At 40.2% G+C, this 25,518-nt stretch overlaps 1 protein-coding gene across 1 annotated transcript in view; it reads right to left on the reverse strand.

The window, feature by feature from the left end:
- The window catches only part of LOC146805013 (acetylserotonin O-methyltransferase-like), a 219,370-nt gene that overhangs the window by 107,114 nt on the left and 86,738 nt on the right, over positions 1-25,518 (reverse strand). The window contains exon 3 of the mRNA XM_085622163.1: positions 7,005-7,134. Coding sequence (XP_085478289.1) covers positions 7,005-7,134 — 130 coding nt within the window. The remainder of the gene's footprint in view (positions 1-7,004; positions 7,135-25,518) is intronic.

The raw sequence follows: 25,518 nt of genomic DNA on the forward strand, positions 1-25,518 counted from the left end.
GTTGGAGTCTTGAGGTGATATGCACCCAACCCATGGTGTTCCCTTCAAGCTTGTAAATACGATGGCGCTGGTAAGCTTCGTCACCGGACCTATTGACATAAAAATGCACCCAAAATGAAACCCTTAGTGCTGTTGTAGGGCTAAACCATTAGGAAATTTGTCAAAGTGTTTCAATTTCTAGAAGTCAGCAAAATAGCCCTAAGGCAGTCAGATTGGGTAGAAAAGGATGTTTACAATAATCCAATACTTTGATCTTTATATCTATCTCAATTTGTTTAGCTGCAACATAGACTACCCTAGCTCTTTCATATTAGGTCAAAGAGTGTTGGCCTGATTAAAATAGAAGCTTATCAACAATATAAACTGTAATCATTAATACTATTATACTTCTTTCAGACACAATGACAGAAAGAACAAAATCCATAACATCCCAGAAGGAAAAGCAATTACTAAGGGCCTGATTACGAGTTTGGAGGTGCGGAAGTGGGGTTGCACGCCACAGCCCCGCTCCACCAACCTCACCACTGCACGGCCACTAGCTATTCGGGTGGAGCCACCTCTGTTCTACAGAGTCTTGCCCTGATGAACATGAATAATTCATAAACGTTTTAAAAAGCATTTTAATTTAATTTATTTTGAACATAGTTGATGTGTGAGTCTATTACAGACATTTTGCAGAGAAATGTTGTGCTTATGGTTCATGCAAAATTAATAATATATAGTTTCTTTTGGATCACAATAGGACCTCACATATGAGAAATGGGAGGGTGTCACGGAGATTATTTGCCATAATATTAGGGGGCTGCTACTAGGTCACAATATTGAAAACACACTTCACTATCCTTGAATATTAGATGCAAGACCTTTAGAATTTGGATGAGTGCACCTGTCCACTGTCAGTGACCTGGCCAAAGAGGGCATGAAAGAACTGAAATGTAATCATAAATTCAAAGCTGTTCCAAACAGGGGCCCCAAAAACACGCTTGGCCCAGGGCCCCCGAAATCCTTAAGATGTTCCTGACCCCACTCCAATCTAAACCAATTTGGGGAAGGTGTTGAGTACTAAATAGGTGACATATACTATTTCTACTACAATCTAAAAAAGATTATGCAAGATGTTGTACACTAAAAATGTGTATTCACAATAAACACTCCATATTGACATCTCCTTTTTGGTGTATAAATTAAAAGAAAATTACTTTAAAAAACACAAACCCTAACTAACCCTAACTAAAAACCTGTATATATTTATAAGTAAGTAAGTAGCATTTTTATAAAGTGTGCAATTGCATAAGCATCTTAGTGCTAAGAGTTCCTGACAAAAGACTGTAATCAATCTACTAATAATAAACAGAGAAAAGCCATGTATTTAACAATTTTCCAGAATAAGATATATTGGACTGCGATCTGAAAACAAATGGTACGGAGTTCCACAACCGACAAGCCAAGAAAGAAAACCTTCTCCCTCCCCATTTTGCTTTCTTGATTTTGGGAACACGGACTACTTAAAATGCGATTTGGCACAAACCAGGAAAAAGACTGCCGAAATTATGCAGGACCTCTTTATACAAGGCTTTAGGACCAATGCAGAGGGATTTAAATTTGATACGCTTGGTCACCTGGTAACCAATTAAGGTCACGAATGCCCTTAGAGATTGAAGAAAACTTAGGAATCCTAAGGATTGGGGGAACAGCCATATCGGAGGTGCCTGAAGTTTCAGCTGCAATTTTCTTTGCATGCCCAAATAAAGGGCATTGCAATTGTCTATTCTTGATAGAACTAATGCAACAATGGCCATCATCTGCAAATCTACTGGAATAAAAGAGAACATCTTCTTCAGAACCCTGACAAGGTGAAAACATGAAGATGTGATCTTCTTTATTTGATCTGAAAAGCAGAGCTATCCATGAACCTCACTCCAAGATTTCTAGCTTTCAGAACCAGAATAGGGAGGGTACACAATTAGGAGGCCACCAAGATGTGTTCCAGAAGGAAAGATAAGAACCAAAGAGGATTGCCTCCATCTTATCAGGTCAGTTTTGACTAGTTGTCTTTCATCCAAATGATAGTGTTAAGTACGCACTTCTTAAATTTGATAGCTCCCACATCAGCATCAGAAGAGATGGCCACTACAATGTGTCATCTGCATGTGACACAACAGCCAAGCAGTAAGGTCTAATAAGTTTTGCCAATGAAGCAACATAAATATTGAGGACTGTGGGTGATAGTGATGATCCCTGGGGCACCCCACAGGGCAGGGTTTATGAATCAGAAACAAAATCACCAAAAGTGACACTATGGGCCTGATTCACAAAAGTAATCTGAGACAAAATGCTAACTTTACTACTTTCGGTATTCACAAAAGGCATTTAGTAGTAGTAAAGTTAGGATTTACTCCTCCCCCAGTTAATAATTCAGATACACACCTATGTGATATCATCTACATGAGCTAAACTCTGTTGTGAATCTAAAGTGCACTTTCTATATTTCTGGATCGACCCATTTCCTATTCTCTACCCCAACTCCGGAGCCTTCCTATGTTAAAGTACAGTAAAAAGTAAAGACTTTTATTTAACTAAAAACAAATAAATGACAATATTTTAATTTTGAACATTATTGTAAATTAAATTCATATACTTTATTTAATTGTAGAACAAAATAAAAATGGCACACCACTAATTGACTGAATTTTCAATTAAATATTTAATTAAGTTTGATATATTCAATTAAATAAAAAAATGCTTTTGCTGAATTTTAAATTAAAAAATAAATTCACAACTTAATAAAAAAAAGTTCTTTTGCTATGCAATAATAAATATTAAAAGTGATGTGTAGTATTAATTAAAATTACTTTAATTATATTTCAATAAATAATAATCTTATATTAATGTTTTAATTTAATAAAAGGTGCTAATTTTTATTGCATAATTAAATACTAAATTTGTTTCATATTTATATATTTTTCATAATAAATTATAACTAATTAGTGTTCAAGAAATAAAGGGGTGTCCCAAACCATGTTTTTTCCATGCAGTTTCCCAGAGTAATTTGGACAGCAATACACAACAAAACAGCTGAACAGAATTCAACCAAATTTAGCAGAAAGCTAGATCTTTCCTCTGAAAGTGTGCTTATTGTGATTTGGTGAAAATTTGTTGAGTCATTTGTTGAGAAATTATGCTTCAAAATATTGTGATATCTGATGGGTTATTTCTGTGGGAGTAATGCACTCCTGCAAGTGTCACAAATTCAAAGAATTAAGCTTTTTGATTGGCCGGGAAGACTTTTTTTTGCATCAACCCCTTCAGTATTGTAGGACCAATATCAGTTCCATGGAACCCAGCAACCTAATTAACTGACTGCAACAACGATACAAATGTTGTGGATGCAATTTTAAGACTCAGAGACTTGGTTCCGTGTCCTGAGTTTTAAAGAAAATAAGATACAAAGGTGCATTGTAGAAATTATTTGACCCCCTGTCCTTGCGGGGGAGGTGCCGGGAGGGATCCCCAGCAGGGCTAAAATGACAGAAATTGTGTTGTGGTCTGATGGTGGGGTCTCGGGTGAGGACCCTTCTGGTCCCGCAGGAGTACCACAGGGCATTGCAGGACTGTGCAAGTGCTAGACAGTGAAGCTTGCACTGTCCTGTGATACTTTGGAGTTGCCACATGTGCGACAGTACCAGCCCATGAAAAAACAGGAACATTTCAAATGAATATTCAGTGGGGAGGGTGCGGGACCATGAGGTGTTTTTACACCAAATCACAAAGGTACCATTTGAAGGTAAAGTTTCTGCTTAATATGGTGTAATTCTGTTCAGCCATTTGTTCTGCATCAATGATCTGTGGAAAATACAAACAGAAACATTATTTTGGATCCTCCCCTTTATACTCAGTCAACTTCTGACGGAACCCCCTGACACTTTCAAACTTTTTGAATATTTGTCACACGGCGCTAACGTTACCATCAAACAAAAAAACACTCTTCCTATGAAAACTCTGAAGTACTTATAAAGAAACAGTGGTGACTGCTTCTGTACTATAGATACATATACATAAATGTACATATATTGCCTATGTGTAGTTACTTTGTGTTTGAGACGAAGGAGCATATTCATAAACTACATTTTCTAGTTCATGTAATAGTACTACAATAGTGGTTTACTTATAGTAGTACAGACCTACTATAAATGGTATTCACTAACCTACATGTAGAGGTTTCCCCCTCTCATCACTACTATCACCTCTTTGCAGAGGTCTCCACCCTGACTGCAGAGATCTCTGCACACATATGCCTACATTTCATTAGTAAATAAAGTAAATGTAGGAGGGACAGAAGAGTGGCTGAAAAATTTAGAAGGTCTACTACAAAGTGGAGGGGTATTAGAGGAATGAGGAGATTATGGAAAGGTTTAGGGAGGGACATGCACCCACTAAAAGTAAGCCCATTGCTATTCACAAACTGCACTTCTATTGTGACTACAGCCAAATAGACCCAAAATATTTTCATATGTGCTCCACCTCAGACCTGGAGTAAGTCCAGCACCATGCACAGGCAACCACTGATACTGCCACCGTATTCTATTGAAAATAATGGAGGGAGGTACTTAAAATAGAGCCCTAAGGAAATAATGTTAACATTATTTATTTTGATGTTTTAATAATAGAAATACATTTTATTTAATGATAAACCAAAATATATATAAATTTAAAAACAACATAATGCAATTCATTAAAAATAATGGTATATTTAGCTTTTGGTAAATTTTAATTCCTAACAAAAAAAATAGACATTTTACTGTAGATGGGTATTTTTAGATGAATCTTAAACAAATATTGTAATTGAATTTTATATAATGAAATTAAATTAATATGCCATTCAAAATTTTAATAATGTTCTAGCATTTTGGTTCTACATTTAAAATAAAAAATGCACAATAATATGTGACATAATAATATTTTTGTATTTTTTTTAAGTTTAATAAACTTGTCACCTTCAACCACTCTCAGCCTATGTATTAAAAGTTACTAGTAACAACTTTACATTTGTAAATTAGTCTCCACCACTTGAACTCAGGGGCGGAGACACACAAATCTACCCTTTATATCAAATATACCCTAAGAAATGGTGAATAGTCTAAAGTATCAAATATGCTACAAAAGTTAAGAGTAAATCGCCTACTGTTTATTTACTTACAAGTAAGTTTACATTTGTGAGTAGGCCTGAGTTTCAATTGAAAAGGTATTTTTTGATGTGCCTATAATTTTGACTTTATTGACATGTTTGTACAAAACTCTGTAAACTACTTAACCAGTCAGCTAGGTTTCTGCATGCCAGGCTTTATGAAGTTTTGTGTGTGGGAAAATGTTGGGGTGAAAAGATGTATAATTTCCCATTTAGCTGCCATAGGAAACTTGATGACAGGTTGAGCAAAAACTGCTGAATTGATTTTCACCAAACATGGCTGAAGCAGAACTTTAATTAGAAAGTGTGCTCTTTTGATTTGTTGTAAAATCCGCTCATTAGTTCTTGTGATATGTGCATTTAAAAAAGTGCCGGATGGGTTTTGCAAGCGTTAATACTTTTGCATGAACCTGCCCTTTAAACTTGTGAGTCGTGACTTGCACATCACGTCAATCATATCTACTTTTCACATAATTTGATTGTGTTGACTATGGCTTTTAACAAGGTGGGTTGGGCACCAAGCCTGGTCTCAGGTAGAGTATTGAGTGAATACTTTAAAAAACATGAAATTCACTGAAAAAAAATCACAATTATATATTAGGTTATTTTTGTGGCTATAACATGGAGTTCTGGCAAAACTCTGCCAAATGGCAGAATTTTTTCTCGTGCGTAGCTCGCCAACTTTAAGTTGGCAAGCACAAGTGAGAATTTTCATCCTCTAGTATGATATTCGGGTGTTTGAACGCTTCCTACTAAGATTTCTCTATGTGGGCGGTTGTGGCAGGTCCCAACCGTTCACATTGTGAAAGCTGTCACTCAAGTAGAAAATCTATTCGAGCGGCAGAAAGAAGCAGCACCATCTGCACGCTGCATGGTGCTGTTCACACTGATTTTATAGTGTGGAACAAGCCCCCAGAGCTAAAAGACAGCACGAGATGTGCAAAATGGCAAATTCCACCCATTCGCAGAACTCCATGGAATCTTGCATAGTTTTTATGTAACGCCACAGAATTCTGTAAAGTTAAACTACCCAAGTTCTGCCCACTCCTGATTTATGGTTTGTACAGTGATCCCTATCCCTCATCATATACAAGTAAACCAAATGGGCACTCTAAAGTTGGCCACAATGATCTATGTGTAATCAATTTCAATGGTGCTTGCGTGACATATAAAACAAATATTTCAAGTGCATCACTGTTTTATTGACTGTTTTGTAAGGTGACTGCCATATCTGTAAGTGTGTTTCTCTTCTTGAATGTTTTTTATTTTAAAGTATTTTTGCTTTCTGTCTAATGTTCACTTTTTGAAGTCATTAAATTCTGCACACCAACTGATTTCTGCTGTTGTTCCTAGTGTTTGTAGAGGAAACTTTGTCTGTTTCATTTGATAGCTGGGACCTCTATTTTTAGTTTGACCCTTTTACTCAAATAGATATAACAAGTGCTGGAAAGGCATCAGATCCAAGTTTACTTGTGGCAGAGTCCCTTGAGCTTGAACTTTCATTGTTGGATTCATCACACCATTCGCACAATGCAAAAGAGTTGTGAATTAGTTTTAGACTATTTATTTTCAGTCTAGTCTTTGTTCGAGGGGATTAGCCCATTTATAGAAATTAAAAAGCATTACATTGAAATCTTATGATTTGCTGTAAACGGCTCATCTTCAATTTAACTGATTTTGAATTAAAAGGAGAAATCCACAATGATCCTTTTCTAAGATGGGGGCATTTTGCACAGAATCTGATTACAACAAGGACAGAAGTAGTAAGCTATGAAAGAGGGTAACAATGGATACCAAAAAGCAAAATATTTTTCTTTACCTCACTGCATCTGCCAAAAAGTTCCAATAATTGTACTTCTTATCAGAGAAGTACGTCATCATGGGAATCAAAGACTTTGGGCTGGACTTTGTCAGGCAGGTATCAGAAAGTGCTGTGTTCTTGTAACATGCTAAAGAGATAAAAATTGAACAAATCAGTAAATGAATTTGACATGCATGGACCGCTACAATATAACAATACCAATATAACAGTATGACAAATACCAATAGGAAAAATAATATCAAAGTATGCTATCTAGTTGCAGTGGTAATTACAGAATAGAAGATTAATAGGTGCTACTGATATGAATGATCCTCACTGATAAGTGGACTAGTAGTTTTTGCAGGATTGAGCAAAATGTTGGCAGTGGCAAGAATGATTTGCATGTGATTAGTGACTTTTTGTAATGACCAAGAAAATCTAAAATAACTGAATGGAATACAGGAAGGAATACAGGAAGGATCAGTACATTAACACTTATTTTGAAAAAAAAAAAGCCATTGCTATAAACATAAATGTAGTTGGTTAGATTCAAACGTTACAATCATTGTCAGTTCACGATAGGATATTTCATATCTTAAATTTTTTTCATTCGATATACTTTGTTCACCCAGGATGATTAACAGTTTAATCAAATTTTTCCAAGGAAGTGTTTTCCCTTCTAAACTTCACGATTGAGGTCTCCAGAAATGCTTTTAGAAAAACACAGAACGGGCTACATATCATAGTGGTGGTGATACTGCAGGCACACACTTGCACTACATGGTTAGATCCTTTTTTAATTTGCATAATGATGTTGTATAAAAGAAATGTTTCATAGTAAAGCATGAAATATTTACAATAATTTTCAGTTCCCTGTGAAGTATGGATTTCTTTAACATAATGATATCCCACCCAACCACTCTGCAGAGCTTTACAAGTGTCAGAGCTACTAGGATTATGTGGCATGGAAGCCCAAATTATGTGTCAGGGTTGTTTAAATTATGCAGCGAAAATCATGGTGTTTGGACAAAACATCAAAGAGAAAATATTGTGTGGAAAAAATATTGTGTGAAGAATCTCCTGAACAAAATATTGTGACTGTAAGTTTATCTAGGAAAGCAAATTTCTACAATGATTAACTCCACATATATGTACTGTGACAATGTATATATACTCAAGGTACGTATATATGTGAAGTTAAGAATAGTAAATCTATACTTACCTATTTCCACTCATCTTCTCAATATTTTGGTCTCCAATATTTGTGACATGATATTTTGTCCGCACGTTATATTTCACTTTGATATTATATCAGACTATCAAATGCATGGGCCCTGCAGTGCATGCTCTTTCTTATTGGAATCTGCAACCCCAAAATGATCATGTAGCATAACACATTAATTTTTTAACGTTAAGATCGATAGATAGATAGATCATTAGATAGATAGATAGATAGATAGATAGATAGATAGATAGATAGATAGATAGATAGATAGATAGATAGATAGATAGATAGATAGATAGATAGATAGATAGATAGATAGATAGATAGATAGATAGATAGATAGATAGATAGATAGATAGATAGATAGATAGATAGATAGATAGATAGATAGATAGATAGATAGTATAAACATAGAACTTTACTCTAGGAAGCCCCTTGTTTGGTTTGGTGTAATCTGGTAAGTAGTTTGGAAGAAATTGACATTACAAAAATGTGATGTGTGGGCATCATGTGCTTAAACATTTTGAGATATCTGTACCTCTAGCTTGCAAACTATCATCAAACTCAATTTCGAACAGTTAACTGGTCCACGTTTTTAAAAAAAATCCTTATTGCATGGGTGATCTTTTTTATGATCCATGGACTCAAAACTGAGAGCACAGACCATATTGATTTGATTGGTTGGCTGCAAAAGACAGTTTTCTCTATCAGCCACCATTATATCAATTTAAAAAGCCACATACTGGGGCATGGTAAGCACATCATGATAATGAGGCCACTGTATGCGGACCCTCAAGGTACCCACGACCCCATGTCTGTAATTTAAAAATCTGGTTTTGATGTGAATTTAGTAAACCCTTACTAGAACAGGCCGTGCAATCAACCCGCAGGATCAGAAACACAGATTGTGGGCACGCTTAAGCCATGTGCAGCAGGAGTTGGCCGCAGAGCTTGGCTTTTAATTTTTGTTTTCAAACCATAACTACATTTTAGCTGTTTTAGTGAGTTATAAGGTTTTTAACTTCTAAGTGGACAAACCTCTATTTTGCATGGCCTTCAATTGAATTTCTGTGTCATGCAATGGCAGGCCTTCATTTTTTTCCAACTTGCAAAATGGATGACAGGAGAATAGTTTTTTAACTTTGGGTCAGCGGCAGTCCAAGGAACTAGATAAGTGCTTATTTCTCCAAAACAACAACATAACAAAGGCATTTCATTTTCTATATTCGTGTCATTTTTGTCCAATTCCATTTGGCTAAGCTTTTCGTATTACAGAGCAAAAATTACAAAAGGAGTTTTTTATCTCCTTTTTTTTTGCCCCCACATGATTGATCTTCATGAAACTTGCCATGCTGAGCCCAAAGTGAATTAATACACACTGCTATCTACCTCACCTATTACTTCACTCATGACATGATCTACAACATCACTGCAACACATGTAGTCCATTTTTTCCTACAATGGATATCATCCTTGAGAAATTCCTAGAATTCCACCAGCTGGCTCTAATGATCCAGCTGTGGTAATTTTTCAACAGGTGCTGGGAGAAATTTAAAGGCTATTAAGATTCAATCTCGAAAGGGCTCACCCAGCACTAAGCAGGCAGTTCAATGGACACTGCAGACTGCCTCCCAGTTTTAAAGTTTGAAATAGAGTATTGTGGCCTTCTACAACTCTTCCATATTCCATTTACTTTCCTAAAATAAGATAACAAAAATATGCTTTTGAGAGCATATACAGTGAAGGTTGCCCCTCTAACTCTTCATTGTAATGAGATATTAGAACTTTCTTGTTTTTTATCTTGCAGTCACTTAGAAGGTAAATGCCTCATATTCAAATCTAGAACTTCCATGAAGCTGCATGGTTGAGGAAATCAGGATAAAATAGTACCTTTACTGCATGGGATCATTAGCATCACCATGACAGTTGATGCTTTGGCTAATCTAGATAGTCCTAATATTTCCACATTCTCAACTTTGTGTTGGGAGACCTTTACTGTAGTCAGGCAACCAGAGTAATTCCTTTAAAATGGGCTTTAGATTAGGTGTTTTCATGTTACCTAACTCTGAGTTATTTTATTAAAGGGAGTGTGCCTTTCACCTTTTAACACTGGAGAATTAAAACTCTTAAGGTATGAGGTCAAATGTGTTATACTTCTAGAAGATGTCTTCGGTCAAGTGGTGCTAGGGCCTATTTTGAGCTTGGTGTATGTTTGTGGTGTAGTACCCGGTCCTCCAAACTCCCTGTTTGCATTCTCTATTCAGAGATGGTTAAACGGTCATGTTTCTGCTGGCGAAGCCACTACAGACTCTGCCAGTGGTAATATTTGACTGATGGCCCGACTAACGTTAGGCAATGGGTCAGAGTACCTCAGACCATTTGCTGTATTTAGGTTAGATGTTCAGACATACTTTCTAAGGAAAGCCTGGCTTTCCTGAACAAGAAAACTAGTAAATGACCACCACATACTCAGACAAAAGTCCTAGTATGCCTTGGACAATTATTGATTATTTTTCAAACAAACATCTGCTTTTGAGTTTATTTTTTAAAATCCTTTAATTAAATCAAAATTAAATTCTGCTCCCTGCCCCCAAAGTCACTTTCCGTCTGCCTGTTCATGGCGGGTGAACCGCCATGAAAGGGCAGACAGAAAGGGACATTGTAATCCCTATGGCACCGTCCTTATTGTAGGGATTACTGACCCTTCGATGCACCGACGGGCTCCTTGAGTTCGTCGAAAGCTATGCGGATGGTCCCTCCACCCGATGCCTCCACTAGGAGCATCGTAATACAGCGGGTGGACCACAGGGGCAGATGTCAGAGGGTCAGATGAGCTGTCTATGTCTGACCCACCAACATCGTAATGAACCCCTTTGTATTAAGGAAGGGAAAATTCCCTGGCAATATTTTCTCATCAAATACAGCAAAATCATAAACTGACCGGAGTGTTGATTTCCTGAACCTTCCATTATATATCGGGTATGGTACTGTAAAAAAAATGATTATTCAGCTGTGTATAAAGGGTTTTAAATACTTTATGGTGAGCTGTAGCTGAGCCCCCACACAGTATCTGCAGCTTTATTTACAAAGAATTAACTTTTGGCTGCACCGCTCTAATTCTGAAGCACAGGGATGCATCATATCTACAACAATATGACAGATCCCTTTGCGCTCCCCTGTGCTGCCGCACAATCAGCTGCCATGTGCCAACGCAGGCAACCTTGCACCATGGTGCAACTAGGCCTGCATCATAGGGTTGATTGTTTATGTGCAGGAAGGTGTCCTTTCCTGCACATGAACTATCTAAAATGGTGTTTAGAAACTTGTATGTGTGCTGCATTAGCACACATAGAAGTTGCAAATTTTTTATTTTTTTTAATGATTGTTTACGTGCAGGAAGGGACACCTTACTGCATATAAACAATCACAAGAAGTGTTTTCCCTGTACTATGTTCTAAAGAAAGAGGAAAAAACGTAGAGGAATTAATTTATTTCCCCTCGTTGTGCCTCCCTACTTCTACCCTGGGGAGGGATAGCATACAGACGCATTTCCAGGTTTGGGATTTCTCATAAATCTGACAATGTGTCAGGTTCCATGGGTGGTGCGTGGGAACACCCGCAGTAACACCCATGGAAGGTCTTTCTCACACAAAGGGGCCGATTCCAATCCGGGTCGGAAAGCACTCCGACCGAGCCGGAGTGTTTTCTGACCGAGCCGGAGTCCTGCAGTCCGACCGAGCGAGTACGATGTGGCCATATGCTGCCGGACTCGGTTCGGTCGGACTCCCATAGAAGTCAATGGGAACCGGTCGTACGACGCGTACATGGGCTCCCATTGACTGAATGGGTGAGTCGCGGACAAGGGCGCCCCCTACAGTGGGTACGCATTGGTGCCGCAATCCGCACCGTACATGCCTGTGTTGGGGAGACCAATGGGTCTCCCCGTGTGTCCGAGTCATAGGGCTGCGGGTGACAGGGGGTCCGACGCGGACCCCCAAAGGCAACCACCGGGACAATTTGCGAGCCGGACAATCCGGCTCGCACAGGCTGTCATCATACTGGCTCAGTCGTGAATCGTATTCATTGCACGCCACGGTTAGCTTACGACTGAGACGTACGGAGCGGTTCAGACCCGGAAACGAGTCGGTCGGTGAATTTCATGTAGCTCGCATCGTACTTGCTCGCTCGTACAGCTGTACGAGTCAGCCGGAAAACACGCGCACGGCTCATAGTTTTTCCGGCCGGATCGCGTTCGGTGCCCACCCGACCTGGATCGGAATCGGCCCAAAAGTTTTGTGTGTAAAAGGTCCGTATTTACAAGGCCAGGAAAAGCCATGCAGGGTGGCTTTTCGTGTCCTTGTAAATATGGGGCAGAAAATGTGCCACCAGTGCGTCACAAAAAGTGAAGCACCAGCGGCACAAGGGGCTTGTAAATAAGCTCTCAGGTTCCTAAAAAATAAGCATGTGATTGTGAGGAAACCCTAATTTAATCTAGATACCCTTGCACAAGCAGCAAGGCCTCTCTCAAACTAAGTGCATAGGAATCATGAACAGCATCTCCAGAACCTTATTAATGGTAACAAAATTGAATAGTCTAAAATGTCTCAAATAATTTGCTCAAAATTATTAATGTGTATTGGTTATAATTACACTAAAGCAACTAAAATAAGATGTAAAGGTCATTAGTTATGAAACTGCTGCCAACTGTTGCACAGAAAACATGATCCAAAAATACAATGAAAGTCAATAGGGTGTGGTTGACTAGGACATAGGCACCCTAAAAGGCTAATAACCAGTGGAGTAAGGTGAGAGACAGGCTGTCAGTTTGCCCCTATCAAGTTGTATGTAAGAGCAGGACTTGGACACCATTAAAGCCATGTGGAGGCATGGGCTTTTCATAGGTTTTTCTCTGCTTACTATAAAGCTCTCATTCCTTTTCACCCAAATGAGAGGAAAAACATACCCAGTCTTTTATATGCTCATGACATGGTTATTATGGATACAATGCAAATAGGTTTACAAAGGAAACTGAATGATTTCGGTGAATATGGTTGAAAAAAGAAATTAACAATAAATATGGATAAAACCAAAACTATGGATTTTGGTTGAATGAAGTAAAAGCACCAATGGTTCTTAAACCAAACAAAAGTAGAGGAAGCGTCCAACCATAAATATCTTGGAATGCTTTTTACTTCTAAATTGGAACTGGAAGATGTATGTAGATGCCATAAAATCTAGGGCTCTGCCAAGTATAGCAGGGTTACAGATTTTTAGCAGTTATTATGGAGGTCATTCCCTGATACTGGTGCTAGATGCATGCAAAGTAATTGTGCAAACAAAATATTTATTCGGCACGAAATTATTATTTATGAGTGGGTTTCAGAACTGGAACACATTGGAGGATATGTGATGCAATTTTACATCTTTCTAAATCTTCCATGATTTAAGTGATAATGATGGAAACAAGATTAGTCTCCTCTGTATTTTTATCAGTGAAGATGATGCTGGAATAGATTACTAATATCAGATGAGGAAAAAATTACTTTTTGCTATAAAAAATTACTTTTGTATGTTTAGAGGGCTCAGATAAAAATCATGGTTGTTCTGCTTTCTTTAGGCTCCGCCAGCTCAATTGTGCCTGTCACAATCTCTAGATCGGATCTAAAAATGAAAATAGAAATTATGTGATGGGATCAGGATCCACAATACCTACAATTAAAAAAAAGTATATTCCCCTATGATAGACACTTGTAGTAATGATACAACATTTTTGTACAGTCCTATGCTTCTGGACCAAGCTGTGCAACACAGAATTATAAAATATAGCAATGAGGTTAAACCCATCTTTGCCTGGCCTGTGCTATCTAATAGGATACAGAAACTAAGGGGATACTGTGAATGTGCGTTAAATATGAAATGCTATAAAGTACATGTTTACTGGATCGTCAATTTCATATAGCAAAAGAAGTGGTAATTTTGAACTGATTTAGAATAAATATGTTATAACCTCTCGACAGGAAGCAATGGCTTTGTATTTGCATTCCTTTCAAGTATTAAGTTCTGTTGGAAAATGTGTATAGATTGTAAAAGGGAAATCAATTCTTCCTAATTAGATTTTACAGAATGTAAAGCTGGAATAATGATTGATTGTGTATATTGCTTAGTTTTAGGATTGTATAGGCAGTATGTGTTCTGGATGAATTGTCACATGAGCAAGTGTTGGATTTATTGTATATTAAACCAATAATTGTAACACTCTTTTTGCTATGTCTACTATAGTTTAATGGACTATTGCCTCAATAAACTTAATTATTTGGCAAACATTGATTTTTTCCTAGAGAGTGATTACATCAGTTCTTATAGGATGCACTTCGCCAAAACTTGCACTTTCTCTAAGACAACCCAGCTAGAGTTCCTGCAAATGCTTCGCCTATCTTCTACAACAATGGATCCATTTCCTCTTGCCCAAAACTGACACACTCATAAAGCAAAATTGTAAATAATGCTTTGTTCTCCAATATTCCAATAGAGCAGAATTATGCCTGACCGTGAATTCCCCTTTTTTCCTTTTACAACCTCCAAAGCAACTACCTCCTCTTCACCCCTTTGGTACTCATTTCCTTTTACAGCTGACGTCTCTCGACAAATCCAGGTCTACATTGTCATTTCTCTCCTCAAAGCAAAAGGTTAATAAAGGAAATGTTGTCAGGCAGTTGAGACCTGACAGCAATGGGAATAATTGTGTCTATGGAACAATTCAATCAGTTTAAGTAGGTCACTGAAAAGCTGCAATTAACTATGAGCCACAGAGGAGTTCATTAAAGGGGATGGAACTAAGGCCATCAGCACAGGCCATTTTATTTAAAGACAATTGCATTTCAAATGTTACTGATTCAAGTTTGTAATCTGTACTTTTGCATTTTCTAGGGTTCAGCTACAGCCCTCCCAGCGAAAATAGCTTTTAGGGCCTAGTCACTGAAAGAACATGCTAATTTTAAATTCACACGTTCTACTTTTAAGTATTAGCCACCCTACCTTGTGGGCAACAAGGTGCACATGGGGTGACTTAATTGTATTTAAAAGCAAGATTTCCCACCTGTCGAAAAGTATTATTTATACATGTGTGACAGCATGTTTTTAGACTGCCTCAGTCAGGCAATACATGGTAGTCCTGAAGCCATGTTTTACAAGCCAACCCTCTGAATGGAACCATAGAATTTATACAGGTTGCTTTCAACTTCCAGGCCCTGGGTGTTTTTCCCACACCACACACTAGGGACCTATAAGCATGTTAAAAATGTCAGTCAGGGGTGCGCCAATCTAATCATGTTTGACAGGGAAGCATAGGCTCTTTACCCCTATTTAGTAGGAAAAAAGTACACAGATTTAAAAAACAAGCAAAAATAGGGTCCAGAAAAAGGATGAGAAAAATCTAGGGTGACCATGCAGAAAAGGCTGATTTCCTACAGTGACCAAGTAGTTATATTTTACATTAGTAATAAAATACAACAAGAATAGTCTTGCTACTGACTTTCTAAACAAAGTCATTAAATGTAGGTTCTAGCAAAACAAAACATTGTTGGAAGCTTGCAGCCTGGCTGCAAACACCCTGACAACATAGCAATTACAATCCAGTTACTTGTGCCAATGTAAGTGTGATTTGCACAGTGTTAAACTTGTCTTTTTAATTTAGAAACAGGATCAGCTTTACTTTTAACATCCAGGTGTTTCTGCATGACTTATTAGCACATCTAAAGGACTTGCCCCAGATGTGAACAAGAAAACTTCATCTTCTTGCTCACATTTGGAATTTGATATTTACAAGACTACCATGCCAGTGCACTTTAAAGGTGACTTACAAAAATGTCCTGTATACTAGTTAAATGGTAAAAAAGTTTCCATCTTTCAGTATCTGGCATAAGCATATAGTGCATGAGACCAGTGGCGGTTGCTGCCACTACAATAGGGCGAGGCAGCGCGGGAAGGGGACTGCTCCCCGTGCCACCTCGGTGCTCCTCTACTCCCCCCCACCCAATCCAGATGCTGCTCAAATGCAATTACCCAGCATGAGAGAAGCACCGGGTTTGGTCTGAGTGGCTGAAATGACACTCAGTTCGGGGCAGGGAGTTCCTGCCTCTTCTCCCACCCTGCTGTTCAAGACAGCTAGGGGCATATTATCAAGGTACGGCGTTAAAAGTATCAGGCTTGATATTATTCCCTTGTGAAGTCCCATAGAAGCCCATGTTCTGGTCTCAACATGGGCTTCTATTGGAATTCTCTGCGGTATATTATCAAGCCCATTATCGCCGCTTTAGCGGCAGTTTTCTGCCGATAAAGTGGCGATAATTTTAACGCCGAACCTTGATAATATGCCCCCTAGTTTTACAGAAATGTAAGTGTGCATGTCAGTTTGGTCATCCTAAGAAGGCCAGCCAAACCTACATGCACACTTACATTGCACCTACTACTCCTCCTCCCTGGGCCTGGCTGCTGCTGCTGCAGAGCATGGACCCCCCCCCCCCCCCCTCCCTCAACATGGCAAACTCGGCCGAGTGAGTGAAAAATAAAATGATGAAATTGTTTTATTATAGTTTTATTTTTCACTTGCTGCCTTTCAGCCATAACGGAGGAGCTGCCCCTGAATGAGACCATCCTTTCTAGTGTTCATAATCGACCAAAGTTTCCACAATCTGGAATTGTAGATAAGGCTGACTTAAACCCATCATGATAGATATGGTACCTTATACAACATATGAAAATAAGCAGTTTATTTTTCTTCCAAGCAGAGACAAATTCTCTGGCAATCTACTTCCTATTGGAAGAAGATTGCTGTTGAATTTGTCTCTGCTTGGAAAGACTAAGGGCCCAATTACGATGCGGGCAGGAAGGGCTCTGACCGTCAGTCGGAACCCTCCTGCCCGCATCGTAATCACAAATGCGGATTCCCTTCTGACCAAGCCATCTCGATGGGCTCGGTCAGAAGGTAATCCAAATTAGTCTTCCTAATGGCTTACGACGGGCTTGGAGAGCCCGCTTGCCATTCGGAAGGCCCGCTCTTTTCGGGCGAGGGATTAGGATGGCAGTTTTCCACTGCCTTTTTGTGCCGGCCTTTCCAGCGCAAAAAGGCAGTGGGAACCAGCTTGGGGGGCCCCCAGCTGGGCCCCTATGGGTGCAATCCTGCCAAATGGCGGCCTAAGGGGTACCTATGGTAGCCCCCCGTTGATCCCTGCACCCTGTGGCAGGCACCTTGAGGTGCCTGCCACGGAGGGCAGGGATGAACTGCACCCCTGCTCTTTGCTATGAGAGCATGCATTCCATTCGGATTGCATGCTCTCGTAGCAAAGTATAGAATTGCGACCTAACAGGGTTCAGTCGCATCCTAATTTCTGGGCTGAAACAGATGACTGGAGATCGATCGGTTCTAGTTTCAGAATGATGCCGGATGGACTCGGGTCCATCTGGGATCGTAATTGGCCCCTCTAACTGGTTGCATGTACTATATGCTGATGCTAGAGACTGACACATTGATATTGTATCCACTACAACTATTCTTTGATAGACTAAATTAAACAAGCTTATTGAATATTAATTATAAAGGACTGTTTTTGGGACTGGTCGAGTGGATTCTTATGCTGACTATTTTCACCACTGTATTGTAAATTGATGCATAGTGTCTTATGGGTCAGCTGAGATGTGTTTCTCATAAATATGTCCCTTTTTTATATTGTGTTGTGTAAAATGGGTGGATTTGTTTAAATACCTAACATTGGTTGCATTCTGAGTGTGCCTTGTCAATAATTAAATAGCCGAATATTCCATCAGTGGTCTAATGCAGTGCTGTGATAGGATACTCGCAACACTACTCATGGTAACTACCAAAACTTACTGATAAACTTTTCCTTCAGGGGTTACGTTGTGTTTACAATTGCATTTATGCCCAGGCACCTAGGGGAAGATTGAATTGCCCTATTGTTGTTTGAACCAGCATAATGATGGCAGAGTGCACGTGGTGCTCGTGAGGCATTTATGTGACACAGTATCTCTTTGAGGTGGTTGGGACTAGTGGTTGGGCAGCCTCAGAGGACTGTGTCAGGTTGAGGATTGCGAAGCAGGGAATTCATTGGTTGTGATAATGACCGGGACATTTCAGCATATATAAATAATGGGTTTTTACAGTCCTGCAAATTAACATTCACTGGAGTGATTAGGGATATTTTGCAGCGTGAACCTGATCCGTCTGAGGTAACTGAAGATCGCTTTAGATTTTTCTTTATTAATGTTGTTTGGGCAATTCACAGGACAAACACTTTAGATAGGTAGTTACAATAGTGGAGGGTTTCGTTGGATTTGAGGAAGAAATGGCGCTCAGGCGTGTGCGACGTGGGTGTTACTATAACTGGGTGAGTACGGTACTAACAGGTCAGGGGAAACAAACCCAAGGAAATAACCCCTGCAACTGAGTGGGTCGAGACCCACACCAACAACTAGAAAGGAACGTGTAAGGAATCGGCGTGTTCTCCAGTGTTCCCTCACACTGGAGAACACGCCGATTCCTTACATGGGATCTGTCTCACACAGACCCGTTTGAAGCCCAAACGTACCCGTCCGGCTTCGGCTCACCGCCCCTTTGTTTATTTTGGGAGGTTCTCACCCCCCTCCCGCCCCGTTTTCAGCTTTACCGGTGCCGTAACCTGGCTCTACACCCACTCGTTTCACAACGCTTTACAAACAGCCCTGAAGAGTCACAACTTTAACACGTTGTGACGAAACACGTGTCGGCTGAGTTGTTTTCATTCTGTATTGGTCTGAATTTACGTAGATAAAGAAATCTTTGCTTGTGATACACCTGATGTCGACCTCCATAATTTCGAAAACATGAAATACTTGATATCTGTTTGATCTTTATCGGGCACATCCAGCTTATTATCATAACACGTGTGCACAGGACCTCACTTTAGATAGGTGTAGTAAGAGGAAAACACTCCGGGATTATTGACTCGTCATTAATTGCATGAAAGGAAAATGCAAGTGTCGCACTTCAGGGAAGGAGTTTAACCTGTACAGATTCTTATTCTGCACTTGCAGCTTTCATTGACGCACCTAATAGGAAGAAATCCCATTGGACAAGAAATGCATTGAAGCAGCTAAAATGAGACGCAGGCCAACGGTGTTTGACCTCCAATATTACTGCACTCTGGGGCATATTATCAAGAAACGGCGTTAAAATTATTGCCGCTGTAGCGGTAGAAAACTGCCGCTAAAGCGGCGATAATGGGCTTGATAATATGCCGTAGAGAATTCCCCTAGAAGCCCATGTTCTGGTGTCAACATGGGCTTCTATGGGAATTCTCTGCGGCATATTATCAAGCCCCTTATCGCCGCTTTAGCGGCAGTTTTCTGCCGCTAAAGCGGCGATAAATTTAACGCCGTGTTTGATAATATGCCCCCAAGTCACTTAGCAAGTCTTCCCTTTTAGCTTTGTGCACATCTTACTTGCCCAATCAATGCCTATTTAAAAGGTATTCTTCAAGTATCTGCTGCAATGTAAATCTAGCCTTGCAAATGGAAGAAAAATGAAACATTTGAATTGTAGTTGTATTGCATGTAGAAAGCAACTGTGGGACATATCAGCAACAACCGGCAATAATTATCGCTCAGCGCTCTTAGCGTGAGGATAATTATCGTCGGGTAACATGGATTTTTATCGCTGAGATAGCGTGCTATTAGCAACGCTTATCTCCTCAGCGATAAAAATCCTCATGCTAATTGCCTAACGTGCGATAATCTCACGTAGTGTGGCGTTAGCTTGCTGATAGCGACTCACAAACTTAGCCATGATATCCACCTTCCATAGGATATCATGGCTAAGTCAGTCCTGAAGCAGGCTTAAGGAAAGTAGCGATAACAGGGGTTATCCTTACATTTCCTGACGCTATGCTTCATAGCATGGGGCTTGATGATGGGAGAAATGTCGCTTAGCGACATTTCTCCTGTCATGTTAGGTCAGGACGCCCACTTTGCATCTCATTAGAGATGCAAAGCTGGGCGTTAGGAATCCCCACGCTGAAGCAAGGTTTCACGCGTTGGCGTGGCCTTGCTAATTAGGCGATATAATTATCACCGCTTTTCAGCCGAAAACGGCCACAAAAGCGGCGATAATTTTTTAGCGCCAGCTTGTAAATATGCCCCAAAGTGCTGCTAAGCGAACATAAAAATAAGATTCAGAAAGGTAAACTAAGATTAAAGTCTAACTTTACGACTTTCGGTATTCACAAAGGGCAAAGGACTTTTGTCTCAGTTAAACTCACGTTTTGGTCTTAAATCTACCTGAGAGAAAATTCTAACTGTACTATGCGTAAATCCTCTGGGGCAGATTTACAAGCCCCCTGCGCCACCACTTTTGCGTCACTTTTCCCATGGTAAAAATTACGCAAAAGTGGCGCAATGGGCTTGTAAATCTGCCCCTCTGTGAATACTTAAAGTTGTAAAGCTAGACTTTCATCTCAGTTTATTTACATTTGTGAATCAGATCCATTTACATAAAATTATACAATTACATTTAAAATGACTAATGAACACAAATTGTAATATGCATCTAGTGTTGCAAGATCTGTCAACAGACACCAAGGGCTTTTTTTTGTTTGATGTTAGTATGACTACTGACTAGGACAGTGTAGGCTCTACCACCCCTGTAGAAAAACGTTTTCTGATTTGATAGATCTGTGCAGGCTTATGAGAGTTGTTTGATTGCTGAAAAGTGTCAGTGCCAGCAACTTCACTGAATTGTAAATCTGGCTGGCTACAATCTTATGGCAGCCAGCCATCCTTTTTTCTTTGTTATGCAGGAGCAAACCCCAAACACAAAACAAAAAAGCCCTGACACAAATGGAGTTTTCTCTATGTCTTTGGAGGTGTCCTTGTCTACCATGACTCACATGACAAACCTACGCAGATAAAATCTGTGTCAAAAAGCTTGCCATAAGTAGGGTAGTCCTTCTGATTGTACAATCCCAGTGTCACTGTGTTGGATGCCCCAGCAGTTATGAGATTTTTAAGCACCTGCCAAGCCAGGCTTCCGTGTTTACTTTTCCACTCAAGGGGAGATGTTGAAAGGGGTCGACTTGGGGGCCTACCCACCTGCAAAGCAAGAGAGGCATAGACACAGGCTTGTGCTGCTGCTTTCAAGATATGAACTCTACTGTTGCTTTGTGATTGGATAAGACATCCTTTTACGAAGCAGATAAGTTCATAAGGTCACGTGTTTTCGGTGCATGAGTGTCTCCGATCATAAAATCCCACCTGCATCACGTGCACACTGCCCAGCCGAAGCCAACGATTGTAGGCGTGTGCAGTACCTCAGGGCTGCTGTGTAGAAAGTAAACTTTGAGGTGAGTTTAGGATCCGTCGCACCCCCAGATTTGATGCTGAAGTGCTGCGGAAATGTTTATGTGTGCTCTGTTCTGTGTTTCTATGTGTGGATAGATAAGAAGTGACTGATTTGCCCACAGCAAAAAGGCAAATGTATTATATGTGTTAGAAATGGGATTTCTGGTTGTCAGTTGGTATGCACCCTGAACACACAGGAACCCTCACTCTAGTCAGAATGAGTAAAGTAGAATAGAATAGAAGGGTTTTTTGTATAGCTCATGGCTACCCAGAAGCATCCCAGAGCTGTGCGGTCACCAGAGTGGGCCTAACCCTCTATGGAAAGAGCCAGGTTTTAAGTTGTTTACGAAAAGCTAAGTGATTAGGTTGTCTGCGCAGTTGCAACGGCAGGTTGTTTCACAGCTTGGGTGCATTATACGTGAAGCAGCGGCCTCCACTTCTGGCCTTCCTGATCCTTGGAACCACTGCCAGGTGCATCTCATCTGAGTGAAGGCTTCTGTTAGCCTTGTAGGGGTGGATCAAAGACTTGAAAATGGGAGGTCCATTTCCACCTAGTGACTTGTGAACAATGCACTGGGCCTTAAAATTGATCCTTTCCTGCACCGGTTGCCAATGGAGCATGCGTAGTGCCGGTTTAGCAGAGCATCGTTTCTGGGTTCCCGTGAGCAGTCTTACTGCAGAGGTCTGCAATTTTGAGATGACATGGTTGGGAGCGCCCAGATAAAGGACATTACCATAATCTATTCTTGCTAAGATGAGCGCTTGGACCAAGGTTTTTTTTGCCTGGTCAGGTAGTAGCGCCAGGACATTGCGAGTAATTTTTATCAGGCCAAAGCAGAGCGCGGTGGTTTTCCTGGCTTGAACTTTAAATGAGAGATTTTGGTCCAGCCAAATACCCAGACTTTTTTATCTCTGTTTTAGGGATGGCTGCTGATCCCACACAAGCTGGCCACATAGTGTTGGCTTTGAAGTTTAGCTGGTTGCCAAGTATCATAAGCTCGGTTTTGCCACCATTGAGTTTTAAGTGGGATAGACTCATCCACTTGGTGACTTCCTCGAGGCAGTGATGGAGATCTGGGGGTGTATTGTTGGTCTGGGTCAAGGCCACCACTGCTGGGTGTCATCGGCGTACGTAACTATGTGGATCCCAAAGGGGGCAACAGTCTCTGCCAGTGGATGCATATAGACATTAAAAAGGGTTGGGCTTAGCGATGAGCCCTGTGGAGCACCACACTTGAGTTTACCTGTGCTCACCCTAGGTAAAGAGCAGAGAGCCTAAACTACAGAGGAAATGTTTAAAGAATTTGTGCAAACATATAGTAAGACAGTCAAAACACCACAAAAGGAGTCCATACCAGTTTAGAAAAAATAGCCAATATTTATCAGATTAAAACAAGACCAAAAGACTAAAATTCCACATACTCAAGCGAAGATATGAATTTTAACCCCTTCGCTGCCAGGCCTTTTCCCCCTCCTGTGCCTAGCCTTTTTTTGGCTATTTGGAGTAGTGCGAGATGAGGCCCCTGTAACTTTTTGACCACATAAGGTATCCACGCCAAATTTGCGTCCTTTTCTTCCAACATCATGGGAATTCTAAAGGTACTCAGGGTTTGTGGATTCCCCTGGAGGGGTCACAGAAATGAGCCAAAATACAGCAAAATTTTGTTTTTTTCGGAAAAATGGGAAAAACGGGCTGCAAATGAAAGCATCTGTGTTTTTCCTTGCAAATGTTATCAACAAAGGGTTTGTGGGGTTGGAATCACCATTTTCCCAGCTTTTAGGGGATACCAGACTTTTGTCAGAAACCCAACATTTTTTACACAGTTTTGGCATTTTTCTGGTACATAGCCTATTTTTGCTATTTTTTGTGCTTTCGACCTCCTTCCAGTTAATGGTAGAAATGGGTACAAAAGCAATAATGTATCCTGGACAGCTATACATTTTAGAGAAGTAGACAAAATTCTGAATTTACCAAGGGGTCATTTGTGTAGATCCATCAAGGTTTCTTTATATAAAATAACAGTTAAATATAGGATAAATTGAAAATCAGTTGAAATAAACAGCCTTTTGTGTCAACGTTTTCACCTTCTTCTAATTATGACAGCTCTTTAAAAGCAATATACCTTTCCATCCGCTGGACATTACTGGTTGTGGGGATATATAGGACTTGTAGGTTCACCAAGAACACGACGAACCCAGAGCCAAAAACTGAGCAGCAACTTGGAATGGTTTTTTATTATGTATCGGGTATATTGTAATTATTCTGTAAAAGTGTGTACATGGAAAAATCGGTATGAAAGACACCTATGTATTTCTGAAATGGGAACAAAATATAGAGTTTAGAAACAGTAGATATTTGCACATTTCTGAAATTGGGAATACTCATACTAGCATGGGAATTATCAGTCATTTTTTAGAATGACTTCTTTTTTACACAATGTCTTTCATTTGGAAGGCAGAATTGCATCTAAAGTCAATAGGTAATAACAGTTCCTTTACAAATCTGAATTACCCTAAGTCTCCCGATAAAAATGGTACCTCACTTGTGTGGGTAGGCATAGAGCCCACGACAGGAAATGTCTCAAAACCCAACGTGAACACACCACATTTTCACAATGAAAATGTACCCTTTTTTTGCGAAGTGTCTAGCTGTAGTTTTTGAACACTAGCTCTGCCGGCACCTAGTGAAATGTTGCAAACCTATACATTTTTGAAAACTAGACACCCAGGGGAATCCAGGATGGGGTGACTTGACTGCCTCCCACCAGGTTTTGTTACCCAAAATCCCTTGCAAACCTAAAAATTTGTCAAAAAAACACATTTTCCCCACATTTCTGTGGTGGAAAGTTCTGGAACCTGTGTGGATCTACAAATTTCCACCCACCCCACGTTCCCCAAAGTCTTACGAAAAAAATGGTACCTCACTTGTGGGGTTTGGCCTAGTGCCCGTGACAGGAAACGGTGCAAAACACAACGTGGCCACACCTCAATTTCAAAGTGAAAAATGACCCTTTTTTGGAAAAGTGCCTAGCTCTAGTTTTTGAACCCTAGCTCTGTGGGCACCTTGGGAAACCTAGCAAACATATACATTTTTGAAGACTAGACACCCAAGGGAATCCAGGATGGGGTGACTTGACTGCCTCCCACCAGGGTCTGTTACCCAGAATCCCTTGCAAACCTAAAAAATTGTCAAACAAACCTTATTTTCTTCACATTTCTGTGGTGGAAAGTTCCGGACTCTGCGAGGAGCCACAAATTTCCATCCACCCCGCGTTCCCCAAAGTCTTACGAGAAAAATGGTACCTCACTTGTGTGGGTCGGCCTAGTGCTTGTGACAGGAAATGGCACAAAACACAACGTGGTAACACCTCAATTTCGCAGCGAAAAATGGCCCTTTTTTGGCAAAGTGCCGAGCTGTAGTTTTTTAACCCTAGCTCTGGGGGCACCTTGGGAAACCTAGCAAACCTATACATTTTTTAAAACTAGACACCCAGGGGAATCCAGGATGGGGTGACTTGACTGCCTCCCACCAGGGTCTGTTACCCAGAATTCCTTGAAAACCAAAATAACTGTAAAAAAAAACATATTTTCTCCACATTTCTGTGGTGGAAAGTTCCGGAATCTGCGTGGAGCCACAAATTTCCATCCACCCCGCGTTCCCCAAAGTCTTACGAGAAAAATGGTACCTCATTTGTGTGGGTCGGGCCAGTGCCCACGACAGGAAACGGCGCAAAACACAACGTGGTCACACCTCAATATCGCAGTGAAAAATGACCCTTTTTTGGCAAAGTGCCTAGCTCTAGTTTTTGAACCCTAGCTCTGCGGGCAACTTGGGAAACCTAGCAAACCTATACATTTTTTAAACCTAGACACCCAGGGGAATCCAGGATGGGGTGACTTGACTGCCTCCCACCAGGGTCT

The sequence above is a fragment of the Triturus cristatus genome, chromosome 8 (genome assembly GCF_964204655.1).
Source record: "Triturus cristatus chromosome 8, aTriCri1.1, whole genome shotgun sequence".
Classification (NCBI taxonomy): domain Eukaryota; kingdom Metazoa; phylum Chordata; class Amphibia; order Caudata; family Salamandridae; genus Triturus; species Triturus cristatus.